Source organism: Hemiscyllium ocellatum, chromosome 9 (genome assembly GCF_020745735.1).
Source record: "Hemiscyllium ocellatum isolate sHemOce1 chromosome 9, sHemOce1.pat.X.cur, whole genome shotgun sequence".
NCBI lineage: Eukaryota > Metazoa > Chordata > Chondrichthyes > Orectolobiformes > Hemiscylliidae > Hemiscyllium > Hemiscyllium ocellatum.
Window position 1 is genome coordinate 97,781,618 of NC_083409.1, and position 25,424 is coordinate 97,807,041.

Below are 25,424 nucleotides of genomic sequence, written 5' to 3' on the forward strand. Positions count from 1 at the left end.
ATTACTTCACTAGAGATGGAACATTAAAGTGAATACAATGAAATACTTCAACTTACCACAACTCATTGGAGGGAAGCATGAAGAAAACAAATTTTCTGGTGACAAGATTATACTGCAATGTTCTGAAGATTCTCCCCCACCACCCACCCTCCCTCCGATTACTGCACAGGATAAATCTTGTGTGTTGCTGGTTTAAATTAAGCAGGAAGTTTTACCCAGTGACATAACAATTGAGAGTTGTAGTTCAAAAATATTGTTACAAACTGGAAAAAAGTCAGAATATATGTTCTTATTGGAGAGCATTTCTAATTATGCATGACACAGTCAGAAAACAGTTAACATTTTGAGCCCAGTCTTCACAGATGTTGCCAGACCTGCTGTCATTCTCCAGCAATCTTTGTTAGCTTCAGATCTCCAGCATCCACAGATCTCTGTACAGTATTTGGTCATGATTTACATGATCCGTTTCGCTTGGAATTTTCCCACCTTATATGTTTTACTACATATTCCAGTCACCACTACTAGCCTCTTTTTCACAAATACACCAAACACAAATTTCATGCTTATAAAACAAGCAATGTAAATACTCCATAGCCCCCTAAGGCTCAGATCATGATGGTTGCAAGGTTTGTAGCTCAGGTTGAGGTTAAGGGTGTAGGTATGATCGCTGAGCTGTAGGTTTGATATCCAGATGTTTCATTGCCTGGCTAGGTAACATCAGTGGCAACCTCCAAGTGAATCCTAGTAGCACACAAACCCATCAACACACAAACAAAAACAACTTAAAAGACCCAGTAGAACCCATGGACAAAACTAATGTCGTCTACGAAATTCCATGCAAGGACTGCCACAAATACTACGTAGGACAAACAGGAAGAAAGTTAGCCACCAGGGTACACGAACACCAGCTAGCCACAAAAAGACACATCCCTCGTAGCCCTACACACAGGAAAAAAAAACACCATTTCAACTGGGACAACACATCTATCCTGGGACAGGCTAAGCAAAGACATGCCAGAGATTTCCTAGACGCACTCCAACCACAACGCCATAAACAAACACATATCTAGATACCATCTATCAAGCGCTCAGAAAATGAACAGGAAATGACATCACCACAAACCCCAGGAACCCCATCCAGGACAAACATATAAATAGAAAGGAGACAACAGCTTCACTTCACTTGGAGGTCACCACTGATGTTACCTAGCCAGGTAATGAAACGTCTGGATATCAAACCTACAGCTCAGCGAGCAAACCTACACCCTAAATCATGATTGTTGTTAATGCACCAACCTACTTTAAGATAAAATTGACAATGAAATGCATCACAGCTTCAAAATTTGAAAACATTTAACCTGGTTATTCAGGATCAAAAGAACACATTCAAAATATGGTTTGTGGAAATTTACTACCTCATGAAATAGATTAACACTTTCCAATTTATTCAGTATTGAAAGATCTGGAAGGTGACAAGAGAATAAATGAACTTACTTTCACAGAACTGAGGTCCATGGGGTGCTTAATAATATCATGATAATCATGAAGTCCCAATGCTTCAGCATCCACTGGCTCATAGAAAGGCCACGCATATGCTGCATGCTTCTTTGCAAACATTTCTTTGAGAATATCATTGCAAAGTTGCAAATTTGTTGTCAACTTGTCTTTTTTCCCAGTTGGATGCTGTTGAGAATCTGGTAGATCTTTTGTGGGTGGCTTACTTAATTGACTGCTTTTCTCTGGGGAGCAGGTTTTTGTAGGTTTGCGCTCTGAGAGGATTGGTGAGGACCCACTACTTAACGTAGGAACTGAAGTAGTGGGTGTAGTAGTGTCTGCCTTCCTTTTAATACCTTTCTTTGCCTTAAAAGAAAAAAATCAACACATTAAAGACAGCAAGTTCAAAAATGAAACATCAGGTGATCAAGCCTTTTCCCTAAAGTTGATTGCATCTATTCACATCATTCTAATATTTTCTCCATTACAACATTTCCAATTGCCTATTCAAACCCACAAAAGTTTGGCAAGCAGACGCATTTGCTGAAACCTAGTGCTTGAATTAATTCTCAAAACCCAAGTAACCTCATCTAAATAATTAGATTTGGCTTGTGCTTTCATTTAAACCAATTTAGGATTATTCCTTCAGGTTTTAAAGAGAGTTTTCAAAGTAGCCAACAGGAGAGCTGAAAAGACAGTTTAGCTCACACTTAGCTCAAGAATTCATTTCAAGAAGGTAGAGTTCAGAACATTGATTTGGTGGAGTTACATGCCTTACTGTTCACTACATTGCCTTCTAATAATCATCCAGGCTGCACAGTATTTTGGTGGACAGCATTAAAAGTCAATACATTTCCCTAACAGCAGCCTGAGGAGCAAAGAAATTGTTGCTCAGCATTTGAGCTTTACTTTAAAAGGCAGACTCTTTACCTAGTTGTTGGAGGTTCGAAGAGACCTTTTGAAATGTATTTGGAAATTTTCTGGGACACTTTGCCAAGACTTAAATCACTACTTATTCTGGAAATACTGTAAGGACTTTGACTAATAAAAAGTGTCATGTTATTCACCTCGTAGGATTCAAGAGAAAGGAGTCACAGGCCCTTCCCTCAAATTGGTGGCATCTTCATTCATGGGATGTGGACCATCTCTGGCCAGGCTAGCCTTCATTAGTTATCTCCAATTTCCACGGAGATGGATGTGTTAAATCACCTCGAAACACAATAGTCTCTGGGGTGTGGTGCGGTTACGAAGGCAGCTCCAGGACTTTGACAGTAAAGGAACAGATTTAGTTCCGAGTCAGGATGGTGTGCAGCGTGGTGGGGAACTTGATGGTGGCATTCATATGCATCAGCTGGTAGGGGTTGTGGATTTGAAAGATGGTACTGAAGGAGCCTGAGTGTCACTGCCATCTTATAGACAATACACACTGCTGTCAGTGTATTGGTGGTGTAGGAAGTGAACCGAGTTCCAATCAGATAGATTGCTTTGTCCTAGATGGTGTTAAGTTTCTTGCATGCTATTGGAGCTACATTCATCTTGGAAAGTCACACATGTGACTTGTGCCTTGTAGATTGTGGACAAACACTAAGGGCAGAGATGATTACTCATTGCAGAATACTTAGCCTTAACCTGCTGTCGTAACCTCATGAGATACAAGCTCTGGCCAGTTTGATTTCTGGTGAATGGTAACCATAGGATGTTGATAAAGAAAGCTTCAGTGATAGTGATGGATAGATTTCTTTTGCTGGAAATCATTTCCTGGCAATTCTGTGGCATAAATATTACTTGCCACTTAACAACTTAAGCCAGAATTATAGATACAAACTCCTCAGCATGAGGAATAGCAAATGGTGTTGAACATTGAGGATTTTCACTGATTGCACAATTTGATCTTATGGTGGAGACACATTCATTGGAGCAAAAGGTCAACCTTCACTCTAAGCTGTGTGGCTGTGCTGCCACTGGTAAGCTCCACTCATGTCAGCTGCAATGCCCACAATTAGTTTCTGCTAATTTCAGAAGCTGTTGCTGGGCATGGACCTTGGGAGGTCTGCATAGTATTTCTTTAGAGAACTTTGCTGAAGGTCATGATGCAGAAGTGCCTGTGTTGAACCAAGTCAGAAGTCACACGACACCAGGTTATAGTCCAACTTGACAAAGGAGCAGCGCTCCAAAAACTTGTAATTTCAAATAAACCCAAATGGACTATAATCTGGTGTCATGCGACTTCCAACTTTGAGAAGGCGGAGTCGTCTAAGAAACTACCCTAACGAACTTGTGCAGTGATTTCTTGTGCTGAGATGATTTGTTAAACCAATGCAACTATTGGCCTTGTTTGTTAGATGTGACATCAACCAATATCTTTTCCCAATAAATCCATTTTTTCTACAGTCCTTCAATACCACATTCTAATGTGGCCTGGGGACATTACAGTGCAGTACAGGCCCTTTGGCCCTCAATGTTGCACTGATCTGTGAAAACGATCTACCTCTGACATTTGTCTTATATTTACCCTCAATTTTTTTTTTAAAAAAGGTATGCCCCCTTGTGCTAGCCACTCCCATGAGGAAAAAGGCACTCTAATCCTTTGATCATCTTGTATGGCTCTATTAAGTCACCTCTTAACCTTCTCTCTAATGAAAACATCCTCAAATCCCTCAGGTTTTTCCTCTTAAGACCTTCCCTCCATACCAGGCAACATGTTGGTGAATCTCCTCTGTACTCTGTCCAATGCTTCCACATCCTTCCTATAATGCAGTGACTAGAACTGTACACAATACTCCAAGTGTGGCCACACCAGGGTTTTGTATAGTTGCAACATGATCTCATGGCTCAAAAAGTCAATCCCTCCACCAAGAAATGCTAACACACCATACGCCTTCTTAACAACCCTGTCAACCTGGATGGCAACTTTCAGGGATTTATGCATATGGACAGAGATTGCTCTGCTCATCTGCACTGCCACGAATCTGATCAGCCCAGTACTCTGTATTCTTGTTAGCCTTTCCAAAGTGAATCACCTCACACTTTTCTGCATGAAACTCCATTTGCCACCTCAGCCCAGCTCTGCAGCTTATTTATGTCCTTCTGTAACCTATAACATCCTTCGGCACAGTCCACAACTCCACCAACCTTAGTGTTATCCACAAACTTATTAACCTACCCTTCTAGGCCCACATTCAGGTAAATTTATAAAAATGACAAACAGCAGTGCCACAAAACAAATCCTTGTGGTACAGCGCATTAACTGAACTCCAGGATAAACATTTCCCATCAACCACACCCTGTCTTTTTACAGCTAACCAATTTCTGATCCAAACTGCTAAAACCACCTCAATCCATGCCTCTTATCTGCAGTAGCCTACTGTGAACCTTATCAAAAGCTTTACGGAAATCCCTATAGACCACAAACAGGTGGATGAGGGTAAAGTGGTTGGTCACTTTCTCAAAAGAACAAGATTTGTGAGGCATGACCTACCCTTCACAAAACAGTGTTGACTATCCCTAATTAAATTATTCCTTTCTAGATAATTATAAATCTTATCCCTTATAAACCTTTCCAAAACCTTGCCCACAACAAAAGGAAGGCTCACTGGTGCATAATTACCAGGGTTGTCTCTATGCCCCTTCTTGAACAAGGGGACATCATCTGCTATCCTCCAATCTACTGGCAATATTCTTGTAGACAATGATGACAAAGATCAAAGCCAAAAGCTCCGCAATCTCCTTCCTAGATTCCCAGAGAATCCTAGGATAAATCCCATCCAGCCCAGGGGACTCCTCTATTTTCACACTTTCCAGAATTGCTACCACCACCTCATGAACCTCAATCCCATCTAGTCTAATAGCCTGTATCTCAGTAGTCTCCTCGACAACATTGTCTTTTTCCTGAGTGAATACTGATGAAAAATATTCATTTAGCACCTCTCATCTCTTCAGACTCCATGCACAACTTCCCACTACTGTCCTTGACTGGCCCCTACTCTTACTCTAGTCATTCTTTCATTCCTGACGTACCTACACAAAGCTTTAGGGTTTTCCTTGATTCTATCTGCCAAAGACTTCTCATGTCCCCTCCTGACTCTTCTTAGCTCTCACTTTAGGTCCCTACTGCCTAACTTGTAACTCTGAAGTGCCCTAACAGAGCCTTCACATCCCACTGTTACATAAGCACCCTTCTTCCTCTTGACAATGCTTTGGTCTCTCTGGAATTCAGCTCTTTTGTCTATGTTTGGTACAAGTTAGTAATGAGATCAGGTACCAAGGGACCTGGGAACCCAAACTTAACATGTTATTCCTTTGAAAGTGCCACTTGACAGCACTGCTGATGACCCTTTCCATCACTTTGCTGATGGCAGAGAGCAAGCTGATTTGGTAGTAATTAGATTTGTTCTGCTTTTTGTGCATAGTACATACCTGAGCAATTTTCCACATTACCAGAGCAGACCTATGGCAACAATGGAGTCCAGTTCAGTCCCTGGTGACATCGGCATTGACAAGGTCCAGCAAGGACTCTGTTGTGAGGGATCGGTGGAGGTAAGATGGCGCCAAAGTGTTGCATGTTTGTTCCAGCAGCGGTGGTGCAGAGAAGGGGACTTGTGCCTGCCACCAGGCCCATGCCCAGAGTGGAGCACTTAAATGAGGGCTTAAAGTTGAACACTCACTCATTTTTCTGCCTTCATATTCTGTTTTGGGTTTATTTTTGCATGTTTTAAGATGTTACCACACTCTGGCACTACTATACAACAACACTTTCCACAGTAAAAATACATACAACAATAAATCAAATGAAATCAGATGTTGGTGTTGTAGTGGAACACTAATCTCATTTTACGGTTAGGCAGGACCCAAAAATTGAACAGGCAAACAAACAGATACACTGCTCAGACCGCAGGGTTTTAAAAACAAAAGCAGCTACCATTTTAACAGGTTTTGCAGGGAAGAACTCCAAAAACATTCTGTACAGATATAGAAATACTTACTTTCATAACAGACTGTCCTGTTGGTGTTAGAGGAGTGTGTGTAGTGGCTGACAACAATGGTATTCGTGACTGAGGTGGTAGTGCAACCACTGGTTTCTGACTTCCAGCTACAGATGTGGGTGGACATAATTTTGATTGTGCAATTGAGGACACTGCTGGCACTATAACAAGAACAAAACTATTCACATAACAGTCTAGAGATATATACACCACCATCCAAGTTTTCAACATTAAATTACTCACGTAAAAGCTAGAGTGGTTAGGTACACATGAAAAGAAGTGCAACCATGATTATCCCTAAGCAAATGATACAATTGCAATTGGAACAAGTTAATTTAGACATAACTGTGTTAATGTAGTTATGTTTACATGTGTAGAAATATTTGAATTGATGCAGGTCAGGAAATATCAATTTGCTCAGAACACTTGTTAGACCACATTTGAGTAACATTGGCAGTTTGGGATCCCTTGTTGAAAAAAAGTCAAAGGCATTGCATCCATATATTGGAAAGTTAGAAAACAGTTTCTGGACATGGGACACTAGTTATGGAGTGACTCGTGACAGTAGGACAACCAAAGCTGGATGAGAAAGTATAGTTAAGAATGGATTTGTGCATTTCACAGAAGACTACATAAATACACAAGTCAGAAAATGATAGAAAGGTAATACTGACAACATTGAGATAAATTAAGGTTGGACAAAACTTGTGTGGAGCAGCGACAGGTATAAGCGCAGCAGGTCAGGCAGCAAGAGGGCAAGAGAGTCAACGTTTCGAGCATGAGCCCTTCTTCAGGAATGAGGAAAGTGTGTCCAGCAGGCTAAGATAAAAGGTAGGGAGGAGGGACTTGGGGGAGGGGCTTTGGAAATGCAATAGGTGGTAGGAGGTCAAGGTGAGGGTGATAGGCTGGAGCGGAGGTGGGGGCAGGAGAGGTCAGGAAGAAGATTGCAGGTTAGGAAGGCCACATCGGGTGCAGCAGACTCCTCTATATTGGGAAGACAGGCCGCCTACTTGCGGAACGTTTCAGAGAACACCTCTGGGACACCCGGACCAACCAACCCAACCACCCTGTGGCTCAACACTTCCACTCCCCCAAGGACATGCAGGTCCTTGGAATCCTCCATCACCAGACCATAGCAACACGACGGCTGGAGGAAGAGCGCCTCATCTTCCGCCTAGGAACTCTCCAACCACAAGGGATGAACTCATTTCTCCAGTTTCCTCATTTCCCCTCCCCCCACTTTGTCTCAGTCAAATCCCTTGAACTCAGCACCGCCTTCCTAACCTGCAATCTTCCTCCTGACCTCTCCTCCCCCACCCCTACTCTGGCCTATCACCCTCACCTTGACCTCCTTCCACCTATTGCATTTCCAACGCCCCTCCCCCAAGTCCCTCCTCCCTACATTTTATCTTAGCCTGCTGGACACACTTTCCTCATTCCTGAAAAAGGGCTCATGCCCGAAATGTCAATTCTCCTGCTCCTTGGATGCTGCCTGACCTGCTGCGCTTTTCCAGCAACACTTTCAGCTGATCTCCAGCATCTGCAGTCCACTTTCCCCCAGTGACAGGTATAGACCAGCTGTGTCAATCATGTTTTTACGCTGTAAATTCTATACACTTTCAGCAGAAATAGTCAAGATTTAATTCAAGGTTACTCACGATCATAATAGGAAGAGTAGGCCATTCAGCTCCTTAAGTCTGCTTCACCATTCAAAAGAATCACAGCTGATCCCAACATTCTCACATCCTCTTTCTCTATAACCTTTAAATTCTCTTACTGATAAAGAATCTTCCTCAGCCTTAAATATGCACAAGAATCTGCTCTCACAGATCTCAGTGGCAAAGAATTCCAAAGACTTTCAACCCTCAAAAGAAATTCCACCTCACCTCCATCTTAAATTGGCTCCACATTAAATTATGATTGATGGGGCTGAAAAACCTATTTTTCCCCACTTTCTCCCCATAACCTTTGATCCCCTGGGCAATCAAAAATTTATCTGTTTAAAATATATTCAATGACCTGCCCCTCCACAGACTTCTGTGGCAATGGATTGCACAGATTCACCACTCTCTGGCGAAAGTAGTTTCTCCTTATCTTCGTTCTAAAGGGTCTTCCCTTTACTCCAAGGTTACGCCCACAGGCTCTCATCTCTTCTGCCAATGGAAACATGCTCCCAATGTCCACTCTATCCATTCTGAGCAGTATTCCAAGTTGCAATCAGATTCCCACTCCCCCCTCCCCACCCATCCTTCTATGCCCCATTGAGTATAGTCCCAGAGTTCTCAAAACGTTCCTCGTAAGTCGTTAAGCCTTTTGTTCCTGGGATCAGTCTCATGAACCTCCTCTGGACTAGCTCCAGAGTCAATACATCCTTCTTGAGGTATGGGGATCAAAGATGCTCACAACACTAATTGTGGTCTGACCAGAGCCTTAAGGTTCTGAAGTACATACCTGCTTTTACATTCAAGTCCTTTTGAGACGAATGGCCAAATTCTATTTGCCTTCCTAACTATCAATTCAACCTGTAAGTTTACTTTAAGAGAAACCTGGACTAGGACTCCAGTCCCTTGGCACTTTGGATTTCTGAATTTTCTCTCCATTTAGAAAATGGTCTTGGTCTCTATTCTTCCTACCAAAATGCATGATCTCACACTTTCCTATGGTGTTTATCATCTGCCACTTCTTTGCCCACTCTCCTAACCTGTCTCAAATTTTGTGCAGCCTTCTTGCACCCCCCCACCCCCCCTCCATACTACCTGCCCCACCATCTATTTTTGTATCATCTGCAAACAGCCAGAATGCCCTCCGTTCTTTCATCTAGCTCATTAAATGTATAAAGTGAAAAGTTGTGATACCAACACTGACCTTTGCAGAACCACTAGAAACTACACTTGATCTTCCAAAATTGCCTAGATTCTGCAATCAGTGTATCCAATATCCCTAACTACTGCATTTAGAACCCAGGGATGAAGCCAATCAGAACCAGGGTATTTGTCATGTTTTAGACCATTTCATGTTTGCAGTACATTTTCTTTACTAATTTGAAAACATGAAGCGCCTCATCTTGTGAAGGCAAAATGCATGTTTAACCTCCTGCCACACACTCATTTCCTAATTGTTGTCCTGCCACAGCCCCTAAGGAATTAGTGTTATCTTTGTTATTCGTTACCTTTAATTACATTCCAATTCAAAGCCTCTATACAGAGAGCTATTGCAAAATAGAAAAGTACTCTATAATGCAACACATTCACACAGTGGTTGTTAACATTGCAACGTTTCTAGAAATTTGGAAAAGATAACAGTCGATAATAATGGAAGTATTTTGGAAAAATAAGATTCGTTTTAGATTACTCTAGCATCGAATTAACTTGGGTGGATTGAATAGCATCTTTCCAGGAGTAAAAGATCTATGGTTCCAAAACAATGAAGGCTAATAATATTCCCAAACAGGTGAAGTAAAGAGAAGAAATGCGTGGTCATACAAATTGGTATAACCCCTAAAGTTGAAGAAATACCCCATTAACATCAGTGGCAATTGGTATTTTAACTGCATCAGCCACAGTAACTATTTCTACATGTACAGGAATTACAAAGATCACCAGAAGAATAACAGAAGTACTTATTAGCATTAGAATGTGAATTCACCAGAAGGTGATGATTATGGTAAATAACATTACTAAAAAGACAATTTTCAGAGGAAATTGGAACAGAATTACATAGTTATACATGACTCATTTTAATGAAAAATTTTTGACTCCATAAATGCAATCTTAAAATGGTTTTATATATTAAGCCACAAATTACAGGAACCTTCTAATTATATACATATGAAACAGCACAAATGTTACAATAAATATCAAAATTCAGTATCCTTTCATCCCAATCATCATAAAATATTTGAATTTGCTTTCTCAAGCCAAGTTTTCACACTCCTTTTTACAAATTTAAAAGAAAATTGTGCTGAAAGGCAGCCGCAAAATTGGCAATGTTCCAGCACCATTAATCACCACCTCTAATCAAGCCTTCAAGCAGGTTGTTAAAATAAAACTAAGTTTCCTTTAATGGAAGAATTAATGCTCTCATCCCAAATAAAAAAAAATTACATGAACTTCCATAAGTGCTATGCAACAGATTCAAAAGTTTTGAAATAACAGGATTGTAGAGTGGAGGAGTAACAGGAAACAGTTAATGGCTGATTTTCAGCCATTTGAGAGAGTCAAAGATTTTCAGCATGGAAACAGACCCTTCGGTCTAACCTGTCCATGCTGACCAAATATCCCAACCCAATCTAGTCCCACCTGCCAGCACCTGACCTATATCCCTCCAAACCCTTCCTATTCATATACTCATCCAAATGCCTTTTAAATGTTGCAATTGTACCAGCCTCCACCACATCCTCTGGCAGCTCATCCCATACACGTACCACCCTGTGTGTGGAAAAAGTTGCACCCTAAACCTATGCCCTCTAGTTCTGGACTCCCCGACCCCAGGGAAAAGACTTTGTCTAGTTATCCTATCCATGCCCCTCAATTTTGTAAACCTCTATAAGGTCACCCCCTAGCCTCCGGTGCACCAGGGAAAACAGCCCCAGCCTATTCAGACTCTCCCTGTAGCTCAGATCCTCCAACCCAGGCAACATCCTTGTAGATCTTTTCTGAACCCTTTCAAGTTGCACAACATCTTTCCAATAGGAAGGAGACCAGAAATGCATGCAATATTCCAACAGTGGCCTAACCAATGTTCTGTACAGCCACAATATGACCTCCCAACCCCTGTACTCAGTACTCTGACCAATAAAGGAAAGCATACCAAATGCCTTCTTCACTATCCTACCTACCTGCGACTCTACTTTCAAGGAGCTATGAACCTGCACTCCAAGGTCTCTTTGTTCAGCAACATTCCCTAGGACCTTACCATTAAGTCCTGCTAAGATTTGCTTTTCCAAAATGCAGCACCTCTGAATTAAACTCCATCTGCCACTTCTCAGCCCATTGGCCCATCTGGTCCAGATCCTGGTGTAGTCTGAGGTAACCCTCTTCGCTGTCCACTACACCTCCAATTTTGGTGTCATCTGCAAACTTACTAACTACCTCTTATGCTCGCATCCAAATCATTTGTGTAAATGACAAAATGTAGAGGGGCTAGCACCGATCCTTGTGGCGCTCCACTGGTCACAGGCCTCCAGTCTGAAAAACTACCCTCCACCACCACCCTCTGTCTTCTCTGGATTTATAAGAGAATTCCCTAGGAATCTGTGATAGCACTCCCATTCTTTGATGCATCATAACAACTAGACTCCAGGGTAGAAAGCACAATTTCAAAAATCTGCAGACAATACAAAACCTGGAAGCATTGTGAGCTATGCTAAAGACTGTATAGAATTTCAAAGGTTAGACAGGTTGATTAACAATGCAGAGAAGTGTGAAATGAAACACATGGAGACAACAAAAAATGGAGGGTACAATTCTAAAACAGGGTGCAAGAGCAGAAGGACCAAGATATGCGTGGGTAAAATTTACATAAAATTATTCAACCGGTCTACCTGGTTGAGAACACAATAAATGAAGTCCTGAATGTCATTTGCTTTAATAATCTATCTAGGTACTATTCTTTAGTTATAGAGAACAAAGAGAAGTCTCAATAGTATGATATCAGCAGTGAAAGGAGTAACTTTAGTATGTGGAATTGTTCGAGGAGAGATGGTCAAGAGATTTGACAGAGGCATTCAGAGTCATGAAAAACCTGGATAGACTGATCAGGAGAAACTATTCCCATTGCTGAAGAGACAAAAAAAAGTGACACTTAAAATTTGGCAAAAGAGGCAAACGACACAAGATGAAACTTGCTTTAATTCAAATGGTTGGTATCTGGAATGCAATGCCTTTACATGGAGGAAACAGGGTCAGGCATTCAAGGGTATTTTGGATCATCATTTTAATGAAAATAAACACACGAGGCCAGGAAGATGGTGAATGGCACTAAGTGGATTAATATTTCAGGATAGACAGAGCATCAAAAGGACTCCGCCTGTGCTGTAACCATTTTAAGATTCAATATATTTGAGTGCACTGCCACATCAAATAACAGTAGTAAGCTATAACTTATGCTAAAAAAAATTGTGATGAAGGGCTTTTGCCCGAAATGTCAATTTTCCTGCTCCTCGCATGTTGCCTGACCTGCTGTGCTTTTCCAGCATCATTCTAACCTCAACTCTGGTTTCCAGCATCTGGAGTCCTCACTTTTGCCTACTATGAAAATGCAGGCTAATGTAGTCCCATGGAGAAAATGAGGACTGCAGATGCTGGAGATCAGAGCTGGAAATGTGTTGCTGGAAAAGCACAGCAGGTCAGGCAGCATCGACGTTTCGGGCACGAGCCCTTCTTCAGGAGAGTGTGCCAAGCAGGCTAAGATAAAAGGTAGGGAGGAGGGACTTGGGGGAGGGGCATTGGAAATGTGATAGGTGGAAGGAGGTTAAGGTGAGGGTGATTGTCCGGAGTGAGGGTAAGGGCAGAGAGGTCAAGAAGGTTGCAGGTTAGGAAGGTGGTGCGAAGTTTGAGGGTTGGGACCGAGATGAGGTTTGGTGGGGGGGGGGAAAGAGGAAGGGAGGGAAAATGAGGAAACTGCAGAGATCTGAGTTCATCCCTTGTGGTTGGAGGGTTCCTAGGCGGAAGATGAGGCGCTCTTCCTCCAGCCGTCGTGTTGCTGTAGTCTGGCGATGGAGGAGTCCAAGGACCTGTATGTCCTTGGTGGCATGCAATCCTCACTTTTTCCTAAAAGATTTTAACCTACTGCGAATCCTCTTGCAAGGATGCCTTCCTTGAAGAAGCTCTCTTCCTCCCTCTACAAGGATTTCAGTGAGTCCCTCTCTCACTGCACACCCCAGGTCATCTCCTCTGCCCAGAAGCTCTTCAGCCACGTTCTTGAATAGACTCGCTACCACAGCCACATCTCCTTCCTCAGCATCTGCCTACAGAACCGACTGACCCCGCACGGACTCCGGACTACATTCAGACCAACAAAATTTGGACCCAACCAGGACAACCAGTACCTCCAACAAATCCGAAGTCTCCAACAACAGACCTCCCTCCGGATCCTCCGTTCCACACTGGCAGCCATGTACCGATAGCTACATTCCCCCTACCCCAGCTCAGGACAACACTCTCAGACCTGCAAAGGACCTCTACTGTTCTTCATCCACAGAAGAATCCATACACTAAACAAACAGTTCTTCCTAGCCATATTGGAAATTCAAGACAGTAAGTACTAAAACCTTTCATGTACTTACCCCCACAGTCTGGGTTCCTTAACTGTTCCAGAATCTTCCATCGGCCTCTGAAATCACTCAGGCGCCATTAACCACGCGGCCGCTTCAGCGCCCGCGGCAGCAACCGCAGCCATGAACAATGACGTCACATCCGCCCCCACCGACCATGCAGCCTCCGCATTCGCCGCCCTGACAACCGCCTCCACGATCGCCAGGAAGACCATTGCCGACAGATTCGCAGCCTCCACTGCTATCGGGAACACAGTTTCTGCCATCGCCACAGCCACTTCCGCCCCCTGGGTTGCCATCACTGCAGCCACTTCCGCACCCAGTGACATCACTCACCTGCACAACGACCACGCCGCATGCGTCTCTGCCCCCACACCAATCTCCGTCCGCACGCCTAAACTCTCTCCCACGCCGAACCCCACCCCTACGCCGATCTCCGTCCCCACCCCGATTCCCACCCCCACACCTAACCCTGCCCCACACCAGGTCCTAGCTCCCAGCCCTGCCATGTTTTCTATCTCCTGCCCAAAATCCACAAACCTGACTGCCCCGGTCAGCCCATTGTCTCGGTCTGCTCCTGCCCCACCGAACTCATCTCTGCATACCTCGACACATTCCTGTCCCCCTTAGTCCAAGAACTCCCCACCTACGTTCGGGACACCACCCACGCCCTCCACCTCCTCCATGATTTGCGCTTTCTCGGTCCCCGACGTCTTATCTTCACCATAGACATCCAGTCCCTGCACACATCCATCCCCATTACGAAGGACTCAAAGCCCTCCGCTTCTTCCTCTCCCGGCGTACCAACCAGTACCCTTCCACTGACACCCTCCTTCAACTGACTGAACTGGTCCTCACTCTAAACAACTCTTTCCAATTCTCCCACTTTCCCCAAACCAAAAGGAGTAGCCATGGGCACTCGCATGGGCCCCAGCTATGCCTGCCTCTTCGTAGGATATGTGGAACAGTCCATGTTCCGCAGCTACACTGGCACCACCCCCCACCTTCTCCTCCGCTACATTGATGACTGTATCGGCGCTGCCTCGTGCTCCCACGAGGAGGTTGAACAGTTCATCCACTTTACCAACCCCTTCCAACCCGACCTCAAATTTATCTGGACTGTCTCAGACTCCTCCCTCCCTTTCCTAAACCTCTCCATTTCTATCTCGGGCGACCAAATCAACACGGACATTTACTATAAACCGACCGACACCTGGACTACACCTCCTCCCACCTTACCCCTTGTAAACACGCCATCCCATATTCCCAATTCCTTCGTCTCCGCCGCCTCTGCTCCCAGGAGGAGCAGTTCCAATACTGAACAACCCAGATGGCCGCCTTCTTCAAAGACCACAATTTCCCCCCAGACGTGATCGATAATGCTCTCCACCGCATCTCCTCCACTTCCCGCTCCTCTGCCCTTGAGCCCCGCCCCTCCAGTCGCCACCAGGACAGAACCCCACTGGTCCTCACCTACTACCCCACCAACCTCCATATACATCATATCATCCGTCGTCATTTCCGCCACCTCCAAACGGACCCCACCACCAGGGATATATTTCCCTCCCCTATTAGCGTTCCAAAAAGGCCACTCCCTTCGTGACTCCCTCGTCAGGTCCACACCCCCCACCAACCCAACCTCCACTCCCGGCACCTTCCCCTGCAACCGCAAGAAAAGCAAAACTTGCACCCACACCTCCCCCCTTACTTCCCTCCAAGGCCCCAAGGGATCCTTCCATATCCGCCACAAATTCACCTGTACCTCCACACACATCATTTACTGCATCCACTGCACCCGATGTGGCCTCCTCTATATTGAAGAGGCAGGCCGCCTACTTGCGAAAATGTTTCAGAGAACACCTCTGGGACACCCGGACCAACCAACCCAACCACCCCGTGGCTCAACACTTCAACTCCCCCTCCCACATCACCAAGGACATGCAGGTCCTTGTCCTCCTCCATCGCCAGACCATAGCAACACGATGGCTGGTGGAAGAGTGCCTCATCTTCCGCCTAGGAACCCTCCAACCACAAGGGATGAACTCAGATTTCTCTAACACTGCAAGAGTGGCTAGCAAGTTTTTTGTGATTCAGTCCTATTCCAAAACAAAGTTTCTTAGTGATCCTTCTAATTTCTGGATCTAAAATTAAAGCCTCTCTCGATTCTAATTTATTTCAAGAAGAGACCCCATTTCCCCTCCCCCTACCTTGTCTCAGTCCCAACCCTCGAACTCATCACCGCCTTCCTAACCTGCAATCTTCTTCCTGACCTCTTGCCCCGCCCCTGCCTCCACCCCCACTCCAGCCTATCACCCTCACCTTAACCTACTTCCACCTATTGCATTTCCAACACCCCTCCCCCAAGTCCCTCCTCCCTACCTTTTATCTTAGTCTGCTTGGCACATTTTTCTCATTCCTGAAGAGGGGCTCATGCCCGAAACGTTGACTCTCCTGGTCCTTGGATGCTGCCTGACCTGCTGCACTTTTCCAGCAACACATTTTCAGCTCTAATGTCGTCCCAAGCCATTTTACAAGAGTGTTATCAAACAATTTGGTGCTGTTTCACAAGGAGATATTACAAGTTTGGTTACAAAAGGTAGGTTTCAAGGACTTTCTTATAGGAGCAAAGTTGGGGAGGGGTGAATTTCAGAGTTTATGCTGCGACATCTACAAGCATGATGATCAATTTAGAGTCACAGATGTACAGCACGGAAACAGACCCTTTGGTCCAATTTGTCCATGCCGACCAGATACCCTAAGTTAATCTAGTCCCATTTGCCAGCACTTGGCCCATATCTGTCGAAACCCTTCCTATTCATATACCCATTCAGATGCCTTTTAAATGTTGCAATTCTACCAGCCTCCACCATTTCTGTCAGCTCATTGCATACATGCACCAGCCTGTGTGAAAAAGTTGCTCCTTAGGTACCTTTTATAACATTCCCCTCTTACCCTAAACCTATGCCCTCTAGTTCCGGACTCCCCCAACCTAGCAAAAAAATCTTGTCTATTTATCCTATCCATACCCCTCATGATTTAATAAATCTCTCTAAGGTCACCTGTTAGCTTCCAATGCTCCAGGAAAACTGTTCCAGTCTATTCAGCCTCACCCTTTAATTCCCCAGTGGCCCTTGAGACTGTGATAAGCTGCCTTCTTAAACCACTGCAGTGCACGTCGTGTGGATATACCTATAGTGCCATTAGGGACGGTGTTACAGGATACTGATCTAGCAACACAAAGAACAGCGATATATTTCCAAATCAAGATGATGCGTAGCATAGAAGGGAATTTGCAGGTGGTGGTGTTCCCATGTATCAAATACCCTTGATACAAGTTGGTATGGTCATCCAGCCGAATACACCCACATCCCGTGAATGAATAACCAAAAAATAATTGCAGAAGGATGATGTGAAAATGATCAGGTATGCATTGAAATAGTCATGTCGAGAATGTACAATAGCATGGATGAGGATTTCAGCAGATGAGCAAAGGGCAGAGTCAGGTAATGCAACAGAAACAAGTAGGCTTACTGTTACATAGTTAGATTTTAACTAAGAGACACTACGACATCGAGGTTACAAACACGTCTTGTTCCACCTCTAACACTGCAAGAGTGGCTAGCAAGTTTTTTGTGATTCAGTCCTATTCCAAAACAAAGTTTCTTAGTGATCCTTCTAATTTCTGGATCTAAAATTAAAGCCTCTCTCGATTCCAATTTATTTCAAGAAGAGACCCCATAAACTCACTCCTCCATTCCAATTAGGAATGGTGCTCTTCTGGTTTCAAGTTAAAGCAAAGCACACAGGTTTAAGGCAGATGTTTGAGGATGCTTTCTGCCTCACCATTCCAAACATTTTCAAAGTGGCATGTTATAAATACTTTTCAATTGATTACCTGATCCTTTCCTTCCTTTGCCATTCCCTCCTCTTTTGTTAGCCACAGGAAGCTCTATTTCTTCTTGTGGCATTTGTGACACCTTCTGTAGAAAAAGCTTCTCCAAGGTTTGTGCCATTACAACTATGTCATCCCCTGGCTATAAATAGACACTAGTTAAATAATTTTAAATCAACATAACACAAGAAGCATTTCACAATTATATAAGGTGTAACATACCCGATTATATACATAGCAGTTAGTAAACATTGTATTTATGTCCTCTATACACTCCATAGCTTTACAGTAATATTTATTTTCCAAGCGTTTTTTGATGGTACCCAAATCCATTGGGTTCTTTGTAATCTGATAGTAATCCTGTGGGGAGGGAGAAAACAAAGAAACAGGCAGAGCAGCACCATCCATTTATACATGTTTTTCCAATTATATTGTGACTTTAATTGCAAAAATTAGTTTCCAATTTTAAGTATTCTTAAATTGGTTGATGTAACAACACATTTTTTTTTAAACAAGCAAAGGTTTCTTTTAAAAAAGAACTGGTGTTTCTTTATTATGTCAGGTACTAGCAAATATTATATTTCTCTTTCCAAGTCTTGACACATGCTAGCAATTGTTTTAGAATAAAATTTAGATAAGAGTTGAATGGAAAGATTTTTGAAAACATAAAACTACATTGCATCTGCTGCATTCCATTTATCCAATGTCCACAGATTGGGAGAAATCAATTTAGCACCTCAAGGAGGATGTGACATGAAATAACAGTACAATACAAAGCAGTTTAATTAAAAACAACTAGTTTTGAGCTTTGCTCACATTTCACATGTCAGGCCATGCATTTGTACTTGGTATTAGTAAATGATTTTGACTTTAATATGAAATGCAATCTTAAAATTTACTGACAGGATGAAAAAAGGTTCTACTGAAAGAATTTGAACAGTTAGGAGTCAAAGTAAACAGCAGAACCTCCAAGATAATCTTCAGATTATTATCTGAGCCACAGACAAACAGGTAAGTCAAGTCAAGGAGGTAGACACATGGCACAATGATTGGAATGGGTTACTGGCCCAAAACTGGGTAGGAGGAATCCATATTCGTGGGATAAGCTTAACATGAAGCATGCTGGGACCAGTGCCCTGGTGAAGCCAATAACAAAGGGCTGACAGGGTTTTAAAATAACTAGTTTGATGTAGAGGGTGTGACAGTTGGAGGAAAGGAAAATATTGACTTACAAAGCAAAATGATATTACAGTATTACAGTATAACTATTTGGATAACAATATCCAGAGAGAGAGAGGGGAAGGGACAAAATTTACAAAACATAGAATATGACAATAAAAAGGGTTAAAGCAACAAAAATGAAATGATCTCTATTTGCATATAGAGTATTTGGAACAAACTAAAAATTCATAAGAAGGAACAAAAAATGTTTATAGATATGATCTATAACAGACATGGTTGCAAGGAGATCAAAGCTGGGAGCTAAATAGTCAGGTGCATGCCTTTTTGAAAAAGCAAGAAATTATTTTGGATAAGAAGGTTTAATATCCATATGGCCGATGTTCTTTTTAAATAGAACAATAAGCACACTGGTAGGAGTAGCCTATAGGCCCTTAACAATAGCTATACAATAGGACAGAATATCAATCAGGATTGGATGACAGCATATAAATATGCATTAAAAATCACGGGTCATCTTAATCTTCATGCAGATTGAGAAAGTCAGATTGGTAGAGATATCCACGAGAAACTAATAGAGTTAATGGGGTTATTTTGGATCTTGTGTGTAATCAGGCAGATTTAATCAAATACTTCCTCATAAACGGTGACCACATGGTAGAATTTAGCAGGAAAAACTGGAGTTTGAAACAGCTATACTAGAGCTAACTACAGATAATTACTAAAGAACAAGGCCCATGTTAGCTCCAGCAGCTCCTGGGAAAGGAGTTTAACATAGACAAGCAGAAAGTTGAAAGAACACAGCAAACCATGCAGCATCAGAAGGTGGAGAAGGCAGTGTTTCAAATGTAATCCTTCTTCACAACTAGGGGAATGATGGAATGGATGGTTAACAAACTAGTTCATGGCTCACAACATCAATATATCCCAATCAGAAACACTAATTGCAGGAAGGGGATAAATCAACCATGGCTAAAATCAGGAAAGTTGAGAGCTTTCCAATTGCAAGAAAACAAAATATGCAATGTGACAAAATAGTGGTAAACAAGAGGATTTGGAATACTTAAGACCAACAAAATAAAGAGGGACAAGTTAACTTAATGTGATTGGAAAAATGGTAGAGTCGAATGTAATATCACAACATTCAGAAGTACATCACATAATCAAGCAGAGTCGGAAAAGCTTCAACGAAGGGGAAAGCTTGCCTGAAATGTAATACAATTCATTGAGAAGGTAACAAGTAGGATAGTGGATGTAATATGTTTGGATTTCCAGAGAGTATTTGATAAGGCACCACACATCAAGCTACTTAAGATAAGAGTACATGGTGTTAGATATCGATTAGTAGCATGAAGACAGGAATGTTTAACTAACACAAATCAAAGAGTTGGGATTGGTGGGGGGATGGGGAAGGTGGGAAGAAGTTCAGGACAAAACTTGTAACCAGTAGGAGTACCATACAAATCACTATGAATGCCATGTTATTTACATAATATATAAATGACTTAGAGGGGAAAGCTACAGACACACCAAATCCGCAGATCTCATGAAAATAGGTGGGAAGGCAAGTGGAGAAGTTGACACAATGAGTCTATTGGGGAATATGGGCAGGATGAGTAGACAAAAATATCGTAAATGGAATATAATGTGGGAAATTGAGGGGTTATGCATTTTGGAATGATTATTTATTATGAAATATTTAAGTAGAGAAGAATTGCAGAAAGCTACAGCACAGATTCGGGAGAAAGCTAGCTAACAAGTTCAGCAGGTAATATGGAAGGCAATGAAATGTTGACATTTATTAACAAGGGAATGGAGTATACAAATAAAGAAGTCTTGCTAAAACTATACAAGGCACTAGTGAGAACACAGCTAAAATACTGAACCGTTTTGAGCCCCTTACCTAAGGAAAGATATACTTGCATTGGAGACAGCCAAAAAAGGTTCACAAGATTGATTCTAGTTAAGATGGGGTGGGGGGGGATTATCTTGAGTAGGATCAAGTTAGTTTATCTGTATTCATTGAAGTGAGAAGGAGGAGGAACAACGTTATTGAAACATATGTATTTGGGGACATTACAGGGTAGATGTGGAAAGATAGTTTCTCCTGGGAGTGTCTAGGAACATGGGGCATAACCCTATTACAGGTCAAAGAAAGCTGAGGAGGAATGTCTTCTCAGTGAGCAGTGAATTTGTAAACTCTTCATCACAAGGTTTTTGAGATTGGATTGTTAAGTATATTCAAGGCTGAGAAAGACAGATGTTTCGTTAATATGGGAATCAACGGTTATGGGGAAAGAGGCAGGAAGTGTAGTTGAGGACCATCAGATCAGCCTTGATGATTCTGAATAGTGGAGCAGACTCCAGTAGGCCGAATGGCCTTCATCTCTTCCTCCATTGAATGATCTTGTGGAGGGAGGTTTGCTGGCAAGTAACTGGAGGGTATTTTAAGAAATTAAGAGGTGCAAATGTCACTGTGTGGATACAGTGAAGGATTACATTCACAAAGAAGAAAGAGGACAGATTTAATAGAAAGAGAAATAAATGGAAGTCAGGATTCAAATTCCTCAGTATAAATATAGGCAGAGAAAGACAAAAATGGCCAACAGCTATTGGGATTTTAAAAATAGATTCTATATTATTACAATAAATTAGTTGTGAATTTCTTCAAAAAAAAATTGAACTATAGAAAATTTCTACATTGATTTTGATATCACACAGTAAGCCACAGATCTGAACAGATAAAAATCAAGGAATGTAAATTCAAAAACTGGCTTAAGAATTTATAATTCAGTTTTAGAAGAAAACACCAAAAGGAGAAAATTGGTTTCAGTTATAACTTGACAATGAAATTATCAGAATGTCAAAACCCCAACTGATCCACTAATCTCCTTTTGAAAATGAAACTCACTGTTCTTATCTTAATCACTACTGAAGCAATTCAAAGAAGGCCCACTAATCTCAGAAAAATTAGGAGCAGGTAATAGATGTTCCTGCCATCGGACAAAAAAAAAAACCCTATTTTCTAGCTGGCTTACCAATGACACTTAATTTAAAATAACCACTCTTCTTTTGCTGACAAAGACAAATTACTTCCATAGTAACACATGCTAGAACACTAATTTTAAGTTACAGAAACAAAGAGGATATGAGATATACTGATAAGAGGTCAAACTGTCTCATTCATGCTGTAAACGTTTCGAGTTCTATTTCTACTTGTCTGCCCTTTGCCAAAAATAGAAAGGTATTGCAGTGAACAATTGTCTACCCTCATCGACTACCTCTTCAGAAAAATAACTCCATCTCATGGCTGTCCAAAAGGTGGGAATTTGAATAACTCAAAATACTCAAGCAGCATAAACCAGATTAGCATAGCTGAAAGCAAGCACGAAAATGCAAGGTTTTCATCCAACTGTCGAAAGATATTAAATTTCCAATTACTGCCTTGTATACTTATGTTTTACAGTTTGGATTTTTTAAGGGGTTGGAGCCCAACCCCACAATGTTTATACAATCTGCTCTCCATTGCAATTAGTCATTTGTTGCAGCTAAAAGCCATGGCAATATAACTCAACAAAGCATTGTGTTCTAATCAGGCACAATTGTAATTCTTACAGGCAAGTTCAGCTTCACAGCATCAACAGGTTGTTGGAATGGCCAGGCAAAATGGTGCTTCCAAAGAGCTTTAACCACCACCTTTTCCAAATACTGTAGCTGATTTGTCATTCGGCTAGGTTTCTTTGGGTTATAATATTCTGGTGGCTGTGGATTCACAATCACATTTTGCTGCTGTGATCTTTTATACCCAGTTGATGTCATTTTGAATCTCAAAATTTTTTGCACTTGGCCAACAGGATTTTAAAACTCTTTTCTTTCAAGGCTCTTGACGGACTATTAATCTATTATGCTTCCATGTCAGAATTACGACACAATCTGTTGGGAAAAAAAGACACTTTAGAAAAAAAAAACTGTTTTTACTTGAGTTCAAATCATATTTTTTTTTACTTCCAATATCAAAGAATTCAGACTACATTTCATTTTAGGAAAATACCATCAGTGGATGCAGAAGAAACCCAAAATTATTCCACTTATACAAAAGAAAATGCTGAGATAAAAGCAAGTGGAGCTATCTTAGCATCGTCCCACCTTGGTGAGTAGAGATTATGCTTTATTTTCAAAGTGAAATTTTACACGTGCTGAAAAGGAGAGTTTGATACAAACTAATGAAGGCTAGAAGTAAATCAGCTTCATTCAAGAGCACAACAGAAAAAGGAGGCCACCAGCTCAGTGCAGACATACATAATATCAGAATAAGCAACATGACAGATATTTCCCTGTGCTAATTCAAAATAAATGAGTAACATATTGAGTTTAAAAAAATTGTGTAATGTGATCAAGTCCCACAAGATAGAGTCATAGAGATGTGCAGCATGGAAACAGACCCTTCGGTCCAACCCGTCTATGCAGACTAGATATCCCAACCCAATCTCGTCCCACCTGCCAGCACCCAGCCTATATCCCTTCCTATTCATATACCCATCCAAATGCCTCTTAAATGTTGCAATTGTACCAGCCTCCACCACATCCTCATTCCATACACGTACCACCCTCTGCGTGAAGAAGTTGCCCCTTAGGTCTCTTTTATATCTTTCCCCTCTCACTATAAACCTATGCCCTCTAGTTCTGGACTCCCCGACCCCAGGGAAAAGACTTTGTCTATTTACCCTATCCATGCCCCTCAATTTTGTACACCTCCAAGGTCAATCCTCAGCCTCTGATGTTCCAGGGAAAACAGCCCCAGTCTGTTCAGCCTCTCCCTATTGCTCAAATCCTCCACCCCTGGCAACAGCCTTGTAAATCTTTTCTGAACCCTTTCAAGTTTCACAACATCTTTCCGATAGGAAGGAAGCCAGAATTACACACAATATTCCAACAGTGGCCTAACCAATATCCTGTACAGCCGCAACGTGATCTCCCAACTCCTGTACTCAATACTCTGACCAATAAAAGAAAGCATACCAAATGCCTTCTTCACTATCCTATCTACCTGCAACTCCGCTTTGAAGGAGCTATGAACCTGCATTCCAAGGTCTCTTTGTTCAGCAACACTCCCTAGGACCTTACCATTAAGTCCTGCTAAGATTTGCTTTCCCAAAATGCAGCACCTCGCATTTATCGGAATTAAACTCCATCTGCCACTTCAGTCCATTGGCCCATCTGGTCAAGATCCTGTTGTAATCTGAGGTAACCCTCTTCAGTGTCCACTACACCTCCAATTTTAGTGTCATCTGCAAACGTAGTAACTGTACCTCTTATGCTTGCATCCAAATCGTGTGTGTAAAGGACACTTCCCATCCTTGTGGCACTCCACTGGTCATAGGCCTCCAGTCTGAAAAACAACCCTCCACCACTACCCTCAAGATATTTAATTTCTTCCAGTGATAAACAGAAAATACTAGACACAGGCAGATTCCTACTCCCTTCTAGCAAATTACCCCTGATATCATGAGATTTTATTTTCCATAATAACCTTTGTTATCACAAGTGAAGGGATAGTAATATATTTCCAAATCAGAACAGCAAGTGGCTTGGAGGGGAACCTCCGGGTGCTCATGTTCCCATGCATCCCTTGTGCTTCTAGATGGAAGTGGTTGTGTGTTTGGAAGGTGTGGCCGAAGGATCGTTAGGGAATTTCTGCAGAGCATCTTGTAAATATTATGCATTGCTGCTACTGAGCACTGTTGGTGGGAAGAGCGGATATTTGTGGATGTGGTGCCATAAAGTGGGTTCCTTGGACTGGATGGAGAAAGTGAGGACTGCAGATGCTGGAAATGAGAGCTGAAAATGGACTGGATGGTAACAAGCTTCGAGTGTTGTTGGAGCTAAATTCCAGAGGGGAGGTGAGAATGACAAACCTTGATATCAAAGTTGCATTCATCCAGGCAACTGGGAAGTATTCCAACACACTTAACTAGCACCTTGCAGGTGATGGACAAGCTCTGAGTTGGAAGGCAAGTTATGTGCCACAGCATTCCTAGCCTCAAACATGCTCTGTAGCCACTGTGCTTGAGACAACTTAAATTTCTGGTTAATCACAACCTCAGATGTTGACGGTGGAGATTTCAGTGATGGCAATGCAATTAAATGTCACGGGGTGGAGGCTAGATTATTTCTTATTGGAGATGGTCATTATCTGGCATTTGTGTGGCAAGAATGTTACTTGCTACTTGTCAGCCCAAGCCTGGATATTCTCCAGATCTTGTTGCATTTGAATATTGACTTCTTCAGTTTCAGAGGGGTAACAAATGATGTTGGAGTGGCTCACCAATGATTGCACATCCCTGCCTCTGACCTTATGATGGAAAGAAGGTCATTGATGAAGCGGTTGAAGATGATTGGGTCAAGGACATTTCCCAGAGGAACTTCTGCAGAGATAATTTGGATCGGAGATGGCTGACCAACAACTACAACCATCTTCCGATGTGACTGGTATGACTAACTGGCAGAGTTTGCCTCCTGATATCTATTGACACTAGTTTTGCTGGAGCCCCTTGATAACACACTTAAATGCAGCCTTGATATCAAGGTCAGTCATTCTCACCTC

The 25,424-nt window shown here is 42.3% G+C and overlaps 1 protein-coding gene across 1 annotated transcript in view; it reads right to left on the bottom strand.

Moving 5' to 3' along the window:
* brdt (bromodomain, testis-specific) overlaps positions 1–22,639 on the bottom strand; it is a 54,269-nt gene extending 31,630 nt beyond the window's left edge. Inside the window, exons 1-5 of the mRNA XM_060829603.1 lie at positions 22,436–22,639; positions 17,864–18,001; positions 17,645–17,783; positions 6,477–6,637; positions 1,495–1,860 (exon numbers count right to left, since the gene is read on the bottom strand). Of these exons, the coding sequence (XP_060685586.1) occupies positions 1,495–1,860; positions 6,477–6,637; positions 17,645–17,783; positions 17,864–18,001; positions 22,436–22,639 (1,008 nt within the window). The remainder of the gene's footprint in view (positions 1–1,494; positions 1,861–6,476; positions 6,638–17,644; positions 17,784–17,863; positions 18,002–22,435) is intronic.
* Positions 22,640–25,424: the final 2,785 nt, after the last annotated feature.